This window comes from Phasianus colchicus, chromosome Z (genome assembly GCF_987193195.1).
Source record: "Phasianus colchicus chromosome Z, bPhaCol1.hap1.1, whole genome shotgun sequence".
Lineage (NCBI taxonomy): Eukaryota > Metazoa > Chordata > Aves > Galliformes > Phasianidae > Phasianus > Phasianus colchicus.
The window spans coordinates 70,600,524-70,617,739 of NC_143476.1; the positions used below are offsets into that span (position 1 = coordinate 70,600,524).

The following is a 17,216-nucleotide window of genomic DNA, read 5'->3' on the forward strand; positions in this document are numbered from 1 at the left end:
CAGTTTTGCATATTCACATAATCAATTAGCAATGCTGCCAACAGCTAAACGAAGCTGTGCTTGCACATCAGATTGTGAAGATGGAGCTGGATGCCCTGGGCTACAAAGGGGTCAGCTCTGCCCTGGTCACCACCAACTCCCAGAGCACAGCACTGGGCACTGACATACATATCTTGTGGGTTCAAAGAGATTCCATGTGGACTGGGTAACCTTGGTACTTGCATGGATACCACAACCACCTCCAGCACCTCTCAGATGATGAAATCAACCCATGTGAATTTGGAGGTCTCCATTTTTGTTGTCACTGGTGAGTGAAACAGTGCAGGTTTGCCTTCTCTGGTGGATGAGGATGAGGATGAAGGGCCTTGGGCAAGGGTTTTTCCAGCTGTCATGTTTTCACAGGCTCCATGTTCAGACTTTCTTGGCATAATGTGATTATTAAACAGCAGTGGAAGAGACTTAAGAGCTCGCATCATTTTCTGAAGGACTGAGACAAGTTTTTATCCAGCTATTGTGAATGGAACAGTCAGACATCATTGTGTTTCACCAGCGGAGCAGCCTCTTATTCCAAGAGCCAAAGACTGATGAATCTCTGCAACAAATCTTCACATGCTTGCTCTCAGAAATCTTTCTGAGTGCCTTCATTTCCCTCAATGGCAAAGTCACCCCTCTTCTCCCCCTTACCAGGCAGAGAAGATGCTTAGAAGTCATGCCATACATTCTTAATCTCCAGGAGTCAGTAGACTTCCAACTTCCAAATGCAGACTAGTAGACTTCCAACTGCATCTCTTCCTTTCCTTCTGCAGCAGCTGTGAACCAAGGGTACATGCTTCTCAAAATCAGTGGAAAACTGGACAGTCCCCAAATTTGAGAACATGCTTGCATGATTTCCTGATTAAAGCTGGGAATGCTTTTCTCAGTCAAAGCCAAAAGCTGTTCCCCCAGTCCACCCTTTTTCCTTGAGAATCATCCTAGCAGCAGGCAGACAGCAGTTTTTGGTTAATGCTCAGTATCAGCACGAGAGTTGAGTGTGGGGCACAGGTGAGACAAACTGTTCCACATTGCAGTAAACACCAGAATATTTTAATCTTGCTTTAAAACCTGCCAAATGAGAGACATTCATTTGAAGGAATTAATGTAATTAATTAGATTCAAACAACCAGGGCAATCTGTCTGCAATTCTTACCCAAATTTACCAGCTAACAGGTGACTGCTTGTGTTCTGAGCAAGCACAGACTCTTACTGGGGAAAAGATGTGCAATTTTATGATATTCTCGTGGTAAGCAATAATTTTAAATCCAAAGATAAAGAAAGCTGGGTCTTTGTTGAGAAAGATATGTCTGCTAAGCCCTCTGAACATATGTGTTTTTAAGTGGCCTTCAACAAAACATGTTGCCTACATTGATCAAGCAACACCAACAGGGCCAGTAAAGGCTTTTACCTCTGTTTTTATGAGCTATAGATGCAGAAAATGTGGCTACATCCTGAAGGGAAGAGAGTAGCAAGTTGAGGCTTCCAATATTCAAATGACAAAATCTTGCGAGTGAGTTCCAGATGTCAACCATGTGTTATGGCTTAATATTTCAGTTCTGACTCACCACGCAGCAACCTGTTACGAAACACACATGCCTGCCCATGTGCGCATGCGCATGGCCGTGTGAACTGCTTGGAAAGGAAAAGTCATATTTTATGTGTCATGAGTAGTGCTTGAGGAAAGTGGTTAATCTGAGCCGAGGTAGGAGAAAATGAGCACAGGTTCTCCTGTGTCACAGACCAAAAGCATGATAATTTGTAGCTTTAACATTTACAAAGAATGAGTTAAAACTGAAGAGAAATTAAATACCCACTTCACAAGGAGTTTAATGCTTTCAAATCCTAAAAATTCAATCACACCCTGTGTCTTGAATAATCACTAGCCTAAATCACCCACACCCCAGTCATGTGAAACTCATGGAAATCCAAGTGATTGCTAGCCCAGGTATTTCAAACAGAAATATTTACGTTGTGGCTTGTAAGCTTCTCTTAATGTCTTTTTCTTCTCACATAGAAAGAACAAATACCCATGGCACTGATGTCTGGCAGTAGCCACCATACACTCACTGCTGTTCTGGCTAGCAGATTGGTGGGCTTCACTGGGGAGAAGGGTGAGAGAACTTCAGTGCCCACAGCTCAGACCACTTACTGTCAGAGCTCCCCACCATGAGGTTACTGATTCCTGTCCAGACCTCCAAGCCTCAGGTCTGTGTTCTTCAGCCTCCGGTTTGGCTTCCAGGTAAAAGACACTGAAATCACAGGGGTGTTGGCCCCTTAGAACAAGAGTCATAAGCTCTTACAATGCACTTGTGTGCCTGCAGAGTGCCAGAGATCTCGCTTTGCCCCAGGAGTACATGGAAAGGGAACACCCCTTTGCTGGGCAGCTCCTGAGATCTCCTCCAGTCTTCTCTGCTGGAAAATTTGGCTTGGGGAGGGAATGCTAATGAACACTGGGGGGAAAGAAAAGGACATCTATGCTCCAGTCTTTGTGAACTGTGATTTCACGTGGGAATTTGGACAGGTGCATCATTAGCAGAGCCAGCAGCAGCAACCCCCTAGCTGATCTCACTCACCCACACTTAAATCACTGCAGCAGCACCAGAACCCAGCAGGAGGCAGGGAACCCTGCTGCAGCTCTGAGCACTTGTCATGGCCATGAAGGGCCAGCAGACATGGCCAGTGATGTCTTGTCATAGAGATACAGCCTATATCCACTCTGCAGAAAGACGCACTGCCATCGTCACAAAAAGCTTGCAACACAAGCAGAATATTTTCAGGATAGCCTCCTTTAGAGCACTTTGAATATCACATACAACCCTGTCCCTAATTGTGGCAATTCTTGTAGAAACTCCCCTGAAGGTAATGTCTCCCTGAGCTGCTGCTGCTCGACTCCACAAGGGTGTTCCTGAAAGGCTGGGCGCATGGAGCTTGGGTCTATGGGTATGACCTGTTCAAAGGACAGGTCATGCCATGAGGGACAGGGGACACCATGGGACAGCAGTGTCTATGTGACACTGCTTCAGAAGTGATGCTCAGTGGGAAACGGGGCCAGTGGGGGCAAAGCAGAGGGGGAGCAGGGAAGAGACATGGAGAGAGATTCCCATAGGCTGAAAAGGGCAGAAATGCCGCATGAAATGGCCACCATAGCACGGTACAGGTAGCTTCGTGTAAAGATGCTCTGCATACACCTGCCCTCTAGCAGCAGTGTGCATGGGGTAATTGCCAGAGAGCCCCTTAATGATTCAGCCTAGCAAATTGAACATCGAGCATACTGAGCTCCAGGAGCGTATAAATGTATGCTTTTTCAATGATAATTTTTCATAAGAGCCTAACTGGTTCAGAAATATTGTCATGGAAATGAAACGCGGCAGTGCGCAGCTCTCCCATGCCGCCCACTCGCTCCGAGAGCTACTCGTAACCCGTGTTAGAATAGCTCCATCTCGTGGAAGTCAGCAGCAGAGTGGGAGCAAATGGCCGTGAAAAGGGAGAAAAGCTGTAAAAAATGTTGGCAGCACGCTTCCTGGGTGCGTGTGCCAACTGTGGGTTTGGTTCCCATCAGCAGGCGTTTGTTAGTCCCTTCTCTCCCAGAGTCTGACTCCAAGTTGCAGGTTTAAATAAAACAAACAAACAAACAAACAAACAAACAAACAACTTTGCACAAAGCCAACAGAAAAAAAACCCATTCCATCGGATTTCTGACAAACAGTTATGACATTTATGTTCAAGCTGAACCAGCATGAAGCTCACAAAAAGGTTTGGGGAAGGGTGGTGACTCCATGCTTTGCCTCACAGAGCTCTTCAGGTGTCCTCCCGGACAGCAGCTTCACTCTTGGCAGCCCTCTGCCTTTGCCATTAATTTACAGCTGCAGCCTGTGCCTTGCTGAGCTGCTGTTGGGTTTTCCTCATCTACATCCCATAGCTCCCTCTTCTTATTTTGCAGCTTATTTCAGGCATGTCTGCACCCCTTTCCGAGTGCTTACAAACCAGACAGAACATCTGTACTACACAGCTCAGACGTGTTCCTGTCTTCCAGAGTTTCCAGTTTAGATAGGCAGTGCTCTCAATCACAAATACAAAGCAAGTACACGGCATTAAACCTATGAGTTACATTTTAAAATAATTATCACTCCCCCTATCCAAATGTACAGAGGGATTTATTCTCCTGTTTATCCAGGCTCCACTTTTCACCCTTCACCTTTCATAACAGAGTTTATCTTGAACGTCTTTTTAATCCATATCCTGAGGGAGAGGGGAGATAAGTGGATTTCAGCATCAAGGACACGTCCTTTGGCTTTGCACTGTTACCACCACTTAAGCCATCTAGGAAAATACTATATCCTTCAGGCTGAAGAGGTCTGACAAAAAAAAAAAAGGGGGGGGAAGGGAAGGGAAGGGAAGGGAAGGGAAGGGAAGGGAAGGGAAGGGAAGGGAAGGGAAGGGAAGGGAAGGGAAGGGAAGGGAAGGGAAGGGAAGGGAAGGGAAGGGAAGGGAAGGGAAGGGAAGGGAAGGGAAGGGAAGGGAAGGGAAGGGAAGGGAAGGGAAGGGAAGGGAAGGGAAGGGAAGGGAAGGAAAGGGAAGGAAAGGAAAGGAAAGGAAAGGAAAGGAAAGGAAAGGAAAGGAAAGGAAAGGAAAGGAAAGGAAAGGAAAGGAAAGGAAAGGAAAGGAAAGGAAAGGAAAGGAAAGGAAAGGAAAGGAAAGGAAAGGAAAGGAAAGGAAAGGAAAGGAAAGGAAAGGAAAGGAAAGGAAAGGAAAGGAAAGGAAAGGAAAGGAAAGGAAAGGAAAGGAAAGGAAAGGAAAGGAAAGGAAAGGAAAGGAAAGGAAAGGAAAGGAAAGGAAAGGAAAGGAAAGGAAAAGGAAAAGGAAAAGGAAAAGGAAAAAAAGAAAAAGAAAAAGAAAAAGAAAAAGAAAAAGAAAAAGAAAAAGAAAAAGAAAAAGAAAAAGAAAAAAAAGTGAGCTGCATTGGACATCCAGCAGTGCACGCTACTTGACCACTGGCACAACAGTCTCTTTGGAGAAACCACATTGAGATGCAGGTGCAAAGCAAGCAAAGGGCAGCTCCACTGGGTACTCTGCTGTGGCAGTGAGCAACCTTCTCTATCTGCTGCCAACCACAGCTCCTTCCCACACCCTCCAGGCAGCCCTGAGCCCTCTGGGCATCATAGCTTCACACGAGGCAACACAAAGCTGAGATCAGCAGGAAGTAACATACTGCTGTACACACTGCCCAGGCAGCTGAAATCCAGTGGGGACAACCTGGGAGGAGGGTTTCGGAAATCTGGTCTGAAACATGGGCATTTCCTTTCCTGCTATTGTTCACACCACCTTCCTCCTCCAAAGAGTTACTTCCACCTCAGTACAAAAGACCATCTGTGCAGTGTTATTGCCTGCACCACTTACTGTCAGGGCAGAAAAACAGCACAGAGTAAGATACTGCCCTCCTCACGGCCACACAGCAGCAGCATGAAGGGACTTCAGGAACTGCCTGAATTGTAGGACCTGTCCAGCAGCCCTGGCATGTCTTCAAGGCACACACCTCTCTGATGGAGAAACAAAGCACATCCCATGAAGCAGGCAGATTGGCAGAGATGCATTCCTGCAAAGATTTTGCAGCCCTGGCTCCCCTACCAGCATGCAAAGTGACCCAGCTGCACTGGGCTGTGCATGCCCAATTCATCAGCAGAGCTCTTAGATGGGCTGCAGTGCCAGCACCTGTTTTGATCACTCCTTAAGGTGGACTTTTGTTTCTGAGCAGGAAACATGACTCAACTAGCTCACGTGTAGCCAACATGCTGCTTGTGGGACTGTGCTGTGGCACTAGCAGTCTGTGCGATGGGCTGCAATACTTGCCCATCTTTGGTCCTTATTCAGCATGGGCAGTAAGAGCATCCCCCCCTTCCTAAGCCCTAATGCCCAGCTCATGGGCATCATCCAGACACAGCCACTCTGAGAACAAAATGCAGAGTTTAGCATGAAATCAGTCTATTTTGTCAGAAGCAAACCAGATCTGCAAGGATCACATTTGGCAATAAAGGCAAATACATCTGTGAGGGATGGAAAGGATAATAGAGGGTGCCAAACTGACATTAGGGTATAAATGTGTTCCCAGCTGGAACAGGCAGTCATGACCACAGCACTGTATTACTCAGCATGGACACCAATACTAAAGAAGTGGATTGAAGCAGGCAAAAGCACCCAGGGATACCATCTCAGACTGCATGACACCCAGGCAAGTGTAGCCAAAGTGCTGTCACTGCACCAAAGCTTTCTCTCCTCGTTGCAGTGGTTTTGGGTTTCTTGCAGCTCTGGGAGCTGCCATTTCTCAGCATATTATGCCCATATGGGCACCTCGAGGCCACCCATTTGCCAGAAGTACGCAGCAGCATGGTGCACCTCCAACCACACACTCTCCCAACCAGTTCCTCTGGTCTAAAGACCCACAGGAGGTGCCTTTCCTTTCTTACCGGAGCTCTATAAATGGCAATTCGCATCATCTGTGTACAGCACTTCCTTTTGCAATGCGCTTTTGTCATTTGAAAAACCCTGTGCCAGAAGTTCTGCAATTAACCTCAATGTATCAGCTCTCACAGATACCACATGAGGAAAAGAGAAGTTTGGAAGGTGGGCAGAATGGCTTGTTACTAATCATTGAAATTTGCATTTTATGTTGACCGTATATTACTAATACAATGCATGGGAACTGAGCACACTGGGCTTAGCAAGGAATGGACATTCTGTTCTGGGGTGGGAAGTAATCTAACAGCTGTTTCAAAGAGTAACAGAGGCTCCAGAGGATCTCAGATCTCACTTCCTGAATGAAGTTTTTTGAAAAATCACAAGATGCTTGAGTGTAACACAACAGCAGATATTAAACAGGAACAGTATCTGCAGGGAGAGTATAGAAGGCATCCCCCCTTGCAGCCAAATGTACAAAATATCTGTAATTAGTCAATCTCCAACTCCCATCAGCAATTTTCTAGCGCTTTGTTCTGACTATTTTTGGTTTGCATTTGTTTGCAGGACTTCACGTGGCATCGCATGTCCCTGCCACGGCCAGCACTGGTTTCCTGGCTGATATGCAGTGAGCACAGGATGCAGGCACAGGGCCAGGAAGCCCAGTGTCCCCAGGGTCCCTAACAAGATTCAAACATCAGCTGAGGCTTTGTTCACTTTGCTCAATAACAGAATGACACTGATCTCCCACAGAAGTGTGCTGGTTCCAGGGCCCTGCAGGAACAGAGCCCGGGTGAGTGCATCTGTAGGCACTCAGTGCCACAACTCCTTTTGAAAGCTTCCTCAGATAAAGCCCATGAGAGAACAAACTGTCCACAGAGATGGCAGGAAAGGAACTCTCCCTTTACTTGTTGGGACATTTCTATAAGAGTGCTGAAGTTGTAGTCCTGGTCCAGTTCTCTCCCTCTGCCATGGGATGCCAATCAACATAGTTACCCATGCAGGTTGTTACTTCTAGCCATGGAAACTGCAGGCTGAAACTGTGGTGTGCTTTCAGCACCAATGTCAGTGTCAGAATGCAAATTGGCATATGGATGCTCCTCCAAGAAGGGGTGGCAGAGCTCAGCTCAGAGGGGTTATTGGGGCGAGGTGCTGCAGCTGCAGGAACACTCTGGCCTGATGCAGCCCACTGCCTGCACCCAGAACCTAAAGAAATCATCCAAGTGTGTATATCTCTGCATTGGGAAGGAAAACTACAATCTGGAAATCCATTCTTGAAGGAAATGAATGAAAACTGTTCTAGTATTTTTATCCTGCATAGGTAGATTCTGGAAGCCCCACTGTTCTGTTTTGCAAATCCCTTCTTATTCACAGCTGTGGAAGACCCAGAGGGTTGACACAGTTCTCATCCTGTTAACATCCGGTGGGCTAGCTGGATGGATTTGACACCACACTGGGTAACCCCCAGCCTGCATCCCAGAGAGGCTCTGAGATGGCAAACAGACACAGGCCCTCTGCCCACAGCAGGGATTGGGCCACTGTCCCAGCACTCCTGCACCCTGATCACAGCCTGGGCTGACGCAATGTCCGTGGCTATGCCACGCTGGCCAGGCTGACAGCACCAATAGGGGACAGGCCGGAACCCAACACTAAGTGGGGATGTGGGCACACACTGGGGTGAGTCACTGACTGCTGGTGAGGCTTGCAAGCTGCTTTTCTGTCTGGGGCAGAAATCAGATTAGAATGGTTTTGGGGCTGTGGGAGAGGTGGTGCAGAACAGGCAGCTGGCTACCAGCACCAGCTATCAGCTCCTGAGTCTGCACACTATCAAATCCCCCATTGTCAGAGGGGACTACACACAGAAGATGTAAAATTACAAACAAGAGGATGCTTGGGATCAGCAGCCTCTTATGAGCACAAATTAACCTAATGGGTGCTCAGGAAACAGCTCACACACCTCTGATAGCTTCTGTGCTCCCCAGCTCCTGGATGAGCAGTGAACACCAGACCTTCAGTTTCACTTCAACAGTTAAACCCTCATTGCCCATAACAGAGGGAAACCCTGGGATTATTTGCAACAAAGCCCTTCCTGTTTCCTCATAAAAAAGTAAATCACTGCAGTTATTTCTATGCTAATCATATGTGAGTTACACAACACGTAAAAACAAGTTTGCACAGCAGGGAGAGGCAGGGTTCATTTTGACTCCTAATTTAGGGGACTTTTCTTCCAGAACAACCAATTCTTCTTAGAACAGAGCCTTCTGGTATGGGTGATTTTGTGGAGGCATCCATGCCAGAAGTTCTCATAGCCTCCCAAAAGCAAGGTAGAGTGCAAGCCATAGCTGCTGCCAGCCAGGAAAAGCCTTGGAGTGTTAGCATGGAGCACAGGAAGGGGACAAGCAGCAAACATCATGAACAAGTTGCTTTGAACTTTCTGCTGCTGGCTGGCAGGGGGAGCAGGATTTCCAGCAAATGTGGAGCTGGCAGGGAAAGAGGCAGGGAGGAGATACCATGAGCTTTCCACACTGCCATTCAGAGAATGTTTGCTTATAAATTTCATAAATTAAGTACAACTGCAGAAACTGCAACAAAAAATATAGCTCTGTCAGATGAGCACAGATCGTCCTGTCAGCAAACAAATACAGCTGGAGGGCTGTGGTAGGTGTGCTTGTACTTGATACAGGTACACCAAGACCACGCAAAGAGTTTATACAAAGATGCAGTATGGACTTTGCTCTACACTAGATTCTAAGCACTTTTCCTGTATGTTGATGGCCCACCTGCCATCACCCAGTTCCAGGGACAAGTACAGCTATGATTTGGGCAACACTTGACAGACACATCAGCTATTGCTCCCGCCACTGCCCAGGCTGTGTCTGCTTTGCTCTTACTTAGATCTCTCTCCTCTCATGCCACTGCATGCTGAAGCAGCTGGCTGCTGGGAGGCTCTGCCCAGCACACAGATGCTCCCAGCAGCCCAGCACTGCTCATTCTGCTTCTTTACAAAAACACTCCTCGGCATGCAGGCTACTGGGCTTCGCCTGCTGAGCCCAAGTTATCACATGAATGACTCAGCCAATGAAAAGAAAGAAAAATAAATAAATCCATGTTTGGCAGGCCGGGTGGCCGGAGTGAGCACACAGCCATGCTGTGCTGGGTGGCAAGGACCAGGCCTGGTTCTCCTCTCATCTGCAGAAGCTGCACACATGCCCATCCTAGGATGGTTTGAAGTACTGTTCCACTCCCAAAAACCAGTCTTAACCTAACCTAACTCTTAACCTAAATACAATCAAGCATTTCTTCCAGACTCAGCTTTTGCTTTTCAGCTTTATTTCTAACAGGAGAAGCCATTCTCATCAGTAACCCTCTTTGCAATAAGACTGTGTCTGTATTTTACAAGTTCTGTAATTTCACAAGTGACACACCAACTTTCATGTGACTCAGACTTTCTCTTGCACTGAACTCTCCATGTGTGACACCACATTCTTGTTTCCCTTTCCTTGCTCCTCCCCCTTCTTCACGCACAGATAACTGCTCCACTGTACTTAATGAAGATGTTTGTTCTGCATAAGCAAAAAAAAAGGCCTTTTCCTCAATTTCCGTTTTTAAAATCTGTTCTGCCCCAGATAAACATCAGTGCACAGTCATTTGACTATACTTAAAGTGGGGAAGTTCCTCTTTCTGTCCAAAACTACTGTCACACTCACAATGAGACCAGGAGGTTAACCAAACACAATTTTTCCTTACAACTTGCTTTCAGCAGACTTCTCCGACCTCCATTGCCCTGTCCCACTTTCTCCAAGAGAAGACCCTGGCAGCCTTCCACCATCCCCACTCAGACATGGTGTGCAGCTCCTGCCTTCTGATTGCCGCTGCGCTCGCCTGTGCCAGCTGCAGAGCCACCCGCATGGTGGATGCAACCTGCTCTGAGGTGAGTGCCAGTCACTGGTCTCTGCCAGGACAGAGACTGTGTGTTGGTGGCAGGATCTGATTGGAGCTCATCTGCTGGGACCCAAGAGCTTCCAGCCACTATGAGGTTTCCTTGGGTCTGGAGGCTTCTGTCAGAGCTGTAAGTGGACGCTGGGACATGTGCCTGGTGGCACTTGCTTCCTATCCTCCTCCTCCTTGCAGCCATGCTGCAGCATCATTTTAGGTCTCCCAAGAAGTATTGGATGACACAGTGCTCAAGGGGATCTTCAGCAGACAGCAGAGCCAGAATGAGGGTGGGTTCAAGACCGTGTCTTCTGTACTGTGCTCTCCAGCCAGCGAGCAGTTGGTGTGCAGGGTGAGAGAGATGCCTCTGCGTACTGCTCAGAAGTACTGTGTCCCAGGAGGACAGTGAGAAAGCACAGAGTTTTCCCAGAGCTAAGTCAAAGGCTGGTCTTTAAATCTTTTTCTTCGTATTTTTTAAAGTGGGAGATGGGTGGGGGAAGGCAAAGATTTTGGTTCAGGTAGACAGTGCCATGGGCAACAGCACTTTTCCCTCACAGATGCGGTCAGAAGCAAATCCCTTACTGAAGTTTTCACACAGGTGCATGAGTGGCATGGTGGGATGCCACAGGGGCAGCTGCTCCCTGGCTCCCCTGGCCCTGCTGTCTGCTCTGCAGCATGGGCAGGGAGCAAGCTCACTGCACTATGGTGGAACACAGGCACTGCTCGTCTCTGTAGCAACAGCGAGGTGTTCTTCATGTCTCTAAACCGTATGTTGCAGTGGGCAGCTCCATGCGTCACCTGCTGCTATGGAAAGTGCCATGTTTTCCACGTTTATATTTTGCTGTTTCCATAGATACCAGCACTGCTTGGGTATGTCTTTCACCTCCATCTCCACTCACATAGGAGGCCCCAGGCAGGCCGCAGGGCTTCGAGGGGTGGTAGAAGCATGGCCAGCATCACTCTGCTGCTCCAACCTCCCCTCCCGGCCAGCTTCCCCCAGTGCTCCCTGCCTCCCCTAAGGAACAGGTGTTACAGAGTCACAGTATCAGAGGATTTTAAGGGTTGGAGGGGAACTCTGGAGATCATCTATTGCAAACCCCTGCTAAATCAGGTTCCCTACAGTAGCTTGCACAGGAAGGCATCCAGGTGGGTCTTGAATATTTCCACAGAAGGAGACTCCACAACCTCTCTGGGCAGCCTGTTCCAGTGCTCCATCTCTCTGACAGTGTCAAAGGTGTTCCTTGTGTTGGCTGCACCAAGAAGGGAGGAAGAAACCATTCTCCCTACGCATCCTGTGACTGCCATGAACATCATTTGGGATTCCATTTGGGATGGAATGCAGAATACACTCCCATTGATTCAGATAGAGACAGTTAGAGAGCTCCTCCTCCATCTGGACTGTCACAAGTCCATGGCACTAGACAGGCTCCACTAGTGTGCTAAGAGAGGTGTCAAGCTGCTTTCCGCCATCTGTCAGTGTTCCTGGTTATTTGGAGAGATCCCAGAGGATTGGAGGCTTGCTGATGTGACTCCCATCTACAAGAAGGGCTATATGGATAATTCAGGGAGCTACAGGCCTGTCAACCTGACCTCGGTACCAGGGAATGTTGTGGAGCAAATCATTTTGGGTGAGATCACACGGCAAACACATGGATTCCAGGGGATCAGATCCAGCCAGCACCAGTTCATGAAAGGCAGGTCGTGCTTGACCAACCTCATCTCTATGCCTGAGTGACCAGACTGGTAGGTGAGGGAAAGGCTGTTGATGTAGCGTACCTTGACTTCAGCAAAGACTTCTACATGGTCTCTCACAGTATTCTCCTGAAAAAAACTGGCTGCCTGTGGCCTGGACCAGTGTATTCTTCTCTGGGTAAAGAACTGGCTAGAGGGCTGTGCTCAGCAAGCAGTAAAGTCCAGCTGGTGACCTGTTACAATTGGTGTCCCCCAGGGGTTGTTATTGGGGCCCATTTGTTTGATATCTTTATTGATGACCTAGGTGAGGGGATTGAGTGTACCCTCAGTAAGTTTGCAGAAGACACCAAGTTGGGAGGTAGTGTCAATCTGCCTGAGGGTGAGGAAGCCCTTCAGAGGGATCTGGATAGGCTGAATTGCTGGACTGAGGTGAATGGGATGAGGTTCAACAAGGCCAAGTGCTGGGTCCTGCACTTTGCTCTACACTAGATTCTAAGCACAACAACCCCATGCAGTGCTATCAGCTTGGGGATGAGTGGCTGGATGACTGTGAAGAGGAAAGGGACCTGGGGGTGTTGGTTGATGCTCAGCTGAACATGAGCTGACAGTGTGCCCAGGTGGCCCAGAGGGCCAATGGCATCCTGGCCTGCATTAGAAATAGTGTGGCCAGCAGGAGCAGGGAGGTGATCATCCCCCTGTACTCAGCACTGGTGAGGCTGCACCTCAAATACTGTATCTAGTTTGGGGCCCCTTACTACTACAGAGACAACGAGGCTCTGGAGCGTGTCCAGAGAAGGGCAACGAAACTGGTGAGGGGTCTGGAGCACAAGTCCTATGAGGAGTGGCTGAGGGAGCTGGGATTGTTTAGTCTGGAGAAGAGGAGGCTCAGGGGAGACCTCATTGCACTCCACAACTTCCTGAAGGGAGGTTGTGGTGAGGATGGGGTTGGCCTTTTCTCCCAGGCAACAAATAGGATCAAAGGAAACGGCCACAAGTTTTGCCAGGGGAGATTTAAATTAGACATAAGGAAAAACTTCTTCTCTCAGAGAGTGGTCAGACACTGGAATGGCAGCCCAAGGAGGTGGTGGAGTCACCGTCCTTGGATTAGAGGCTTGTGGTAGTAATGCTAATAGGAAGATGGTTGGACTAAGTGATCTTGAAGTTCTTAACAACCTCGTGATTCTATGATTCTATGATTCATTCTCCCTGCTCCAGCCTTCACCATCTCTTCAGTTTCCAGGCCACAGAGACATGACTTGGCCACCACACACCCTTCCCAGAGCACCAGCAGAGCCTCATTGTGCTGCCACGTCCACAGGGCACACACCTGTCATTTCCTCCTCCTCCCTGACAGGCTGCATGCACAGCACTGCATGCTCCTGTAAGGCTCTCTGCATGCTGCTGGTGACAGCCTGACAGCTTGTGGGGAGAACATGGTGACACAAGGCTGCCCTTAGCTGGGAGGTGCGGGCATGAATGACTCTGTGACCCTGCTCCTGTTCTGCAGCCCCACTGGGCATGGCCAGAACCAGCAGTACCCCTTGGAGGTTACCCCTTAGACCAGTCTTGGACAACAGGGTGGGGTCCTGCAGTAGTCCCTGCTCCAGCCGCTCACTCTCAGGTGGGCAGCAGGCAAAGGCAGGCTGGCCCTGTTTAATGAGCTTCCCTATTGTTCACAGGATGCCCTTTTCCACACATTTCATTTTTGCTTAAACTGAAAAGCCCTGATAGGAATTTTAAAGGCTTGACCTGTCAGGTATGATTTCTGTCTAGCTCTTCCCTTGCATAACCACAGCTGGAATCAAGATAATTTGGACCTGTTCCTTCTGGAAACATTCCTGGAGTCTGCTCTTTTTTAGTTTCTCCCTGCAAGATTTCCTGTAAGACTTCTCCAAGAGTAACCTTTGTTAGAAATACAGAATTTTAAACTATTTGTGGGAATCCTTTCTTAGAGATTAATGTATTGAGAACAGTAAACATTTCTCAAATGTGTTAATTATGGTAAGAAAATACTACAGATGAGACACTTTGAATTAGCACAAGATACGAGGTGCTCCTTTTGAAAGCCCACTCCACAGAATACTAGGTCTTGTGTATTTCAAGCCTGTGCTGGTATTTTACAGGGTTCTAGCTGCCACATTTTAGAATTTATATTTATTTTTTAAAGTGCAGTAGTTTCCTGTTTATACCTCTTGGATTTCCACTGTATTGTTCTCCTCAGATTACAACGAATAAAAGCTATAGCTGTGAAGGTTTAGGACTAAGGGAGATTCCTGGAAGTCTACCTGTCACAACAGAAATCCTTGACTTCAGCTTCAACATGCTCCCATCCCTCCAGAATTCAACCTTCTCTGGGCTGGAGTCTCTTCTCTACTTGGACCTGACGAGGTATGGGAGAGCATTCTCACTTTTGCACATCACCTTGGTCAGCCCTTCCTCCCCCACTCTTCCCCTTAGCTGGCAGCTTCTGGAGCACGTCAACAGCAGCTCCCCTGCCTTCACAGGGAAGCTACCAGCTGCACTTACAGATGACTGCTGAGTTATTTTGCTAAGCAGGTTGATCTCCTTGAGCAACATCCAGGCTTCTCCTCCAGTAACAGTCATCTGCTGGGCAGTGGTGAAATGTGTATTTTCCATATATACTGTTGCAATACCAGTAAAGTCATGAGAACAGGTGTTTTTTTGTTTTGTTTTGTTATTTTTGTTGTCGCTGTTGTTGCTTTTGTGTGTGTGCGTACTTTTTCTAAAAATTCTTCCCTAAAGCCCAGGGAAAGACAAGTTTGGTCCTTGTAAGTGCCCAACATTTTCTATCAAAAAGAGATATTCATTTGCAGATTCCTACTTAGGTCACTACACTTAAATGTGAGCTTAGAAATACCAGGCAAGCATCACTGAAAAGGAAGGACACTGTATCCCACTGAAGACAATTGGTCATGACTCTATACATACATGATATGCAGCCTGGGATATCACTTGTTATGTGAGGGCTTTACAGTACAGCCGGTGATGCTGGTTTCTATTGCCCTTTCAAGGTGTCAGATCAACTGGGTGTATGAAGATGCCTTCCACAACAACAGGCGGTTGCAGACCATTGTGCTGACTGGAAATCTGCTCATGTTCCTATCTGACACAGCGTTTGCTGGTCCTCAGTCCCTGAGGGAACTTGTATTAACACAGACAGGAATAAGCACAATATCCTTTATTCCAATGACAAATCTGGACAGGTTGGACACCCTCATCTTGGGCAGCAACCACATCTCTTCATTGCAGCTCCCTCCCAATTTTCCAACTAAAAACCTCAAACATCTTGACTTTCAAATGAACCATATAAAAGTAATCACAGCAGAAGACGTCAGCATTTTGCAGAAGACCAGTAATATGACTCTTATACTTAAAGGCAATGACATTTTACACATTGAACCTGGAGCTCTCCAATCCCACTTTTACAGCTTGGACTTTGGGGGCTGTGCTGACATCCCTGGGGTTCTTGCAGGAATACAGAACTCCACTACTGAGATCCTTTGGCTGGGAACATTCAGTGATGTGGAGAAGAAGCCTGACATAACTCCAGGAGTTTTAGAAGGCCTCTGCAACATTTCTGTCAAGGATCTCTATCTGCAACTACAGCATTTTGAAAACCTAAATGCTGCCACGTTTCGCTGTCTGACGAGGCTCCGAAAGTTGGACCTAACCCACACCCACATCAGTGCTTTACCACCCGGAATCAGTGGGATGAGTTCACTCAGGGAGCTAGTGCTCAGCATCAACTCCTTCCAGCACCTCTGCAACATCAGCTCTGCCGCCTTCCCATCCCTCACCCATCTCGACGTCAAAGGGAACCTGCAGGCACTGCAGCTGGGCTCTGGCTGCTTGGAAGGTCTGGCAGAGCTCCGGTATCTTGATTTAAGTCACAGTCATGTTGAAAGCCTTGACTGCTGCAGCAAAGCACTAAATGGCTTGAGCAGCCTTCAGTACCTAAATTTGAGCCACAACACAAAGCTCCATATCCAAGATATGTTTTTCAAGGACGGTACAAGCCTGAAGTTGCTAGACATAGCTTTCACTCATCTTCACATTGCCACTTCACAGGGTCCCTTCCGGAATCTTCATCTCTTACAAGTCCTGAACCTTTCCTCTTCCTACATTAATACCAGCATTCAACATCTCTTTCAGGGCCTGGAAAATCTCATGCTCTTGGACCTTAGTCAAAACACTTTTGAGTCAGGGATCATGCTCGAGGACAAACTGTTTCAACAGCTATCCAACTTAGAGGTGCTAATTTTATCATCCTGTGAACTGACAGCAGTGAACCACCAAGCCTTCCACAGCCTTGGGAAGTTACGGCACGTTGATCTGAGCCACAATAAGTTCACTGCATTCAGTATAGGTGTATTTTCAAAACTCAAAAGCATCTACCTCAACTTTGCCTACAACAGGATCCGTATTGTACCACGTGACCAGCTAGAGTCCCTGCCTGGCCGCAGTGTAATCAATCTGAGTTACAACCCCCTGGAATGCACCTGTTCCAACATTGATTTCATCACCTGGTACAGGCAGCATCTGGATAAAATTGAAGACTCCAAAGGAACAACATGTTCTGAACCCAAATCACTAGCTGGGGCTCCGTTAGCTACAACCTCACTCTCATGTGGGATCAGCACTGCGGGAATCATTGCAGCTGTCCTAGTTGTTTTGTGCTGTGTTGCGATCTCTATTTGGGGTGCTCACTATTTCAAGCAAAATTATCAGCAAATCTGAGTTTATTGCGAGTACACAGTGCAAATAGTTGTACAGCAAGGGGATTAGGATGTAAGACAACTTATCGCTTTTGCTTGTGGCCTGTATTTCATATAACCATCGTAACACTCTTTCTATTTTCATTATATTTTTTAGAAAAAGAATAAAGTGTCTTTTATGGGACCTGGAAAATAAACTGTGACCTGAGTTTTTAACATGAATTAACTTCTTTTAAAGATACTCCCCAGTTCATCTCCATGCTAGTATTGCTGTCACAGCCAATAGGGCTAATGCACCCATAGAAGGAAGATCCAAGAGCTGAATCACAAAGCATGGTTCTCTTGAAAATACCATCAAAAAGATATAAAAGA

The 17,216-nt window shown here is 47.4% G+C and overlaps 1 protein-coding gene across 3 annotated transcripts; it reads left to right on the forward strand.

The window, feature by feature from the left end:
• The first annotated feature begins 9,654 nt into the window (after positions 1 to 9,654).
• Positions 9,655 to 17,041, forward strand: CD180 (CD180 molecule). Of its 3 annotated transcripts, XM_031610194.2 has the most exons (3): positions 9,655 to 10,414; positions 14,330 to 14,496; positions 15,141 to 17,041. In XM_031610194.2, exons 1-3 carry the CDS (start codon positions 10,325 to 10,327, stop codon positions 16,864 to 16,866), a joined length of 1,983 nt encoding a protein of 660 aa, XP_031466054.1. In that variant the 5' UTR covers positions 9,655 to 10,324; the 3' UTR covers positions 16,867 to 17,041. The 3 variants fall into 3 exon arrangements, with proteins under 3 accessions (XP_031466054.1, XP_031466055.1, XP_089987806.1); XM_031610195.2 differs by lacking the exon at positions 9,655 to 10,414 and having other exon boundaries at positions 14,407 to 14,496; positions 14,613 to 17,041; XM_090131680.1 differs by lacking the exon at positions 9,655 to 10,414 and having other exon boundaries at positions 14,410 to 14,496; positions 14,665 to 17,041.
• The last annotated feature ends 175 nt before the right edge of the window (positions 17,042 to 17,216 follow it).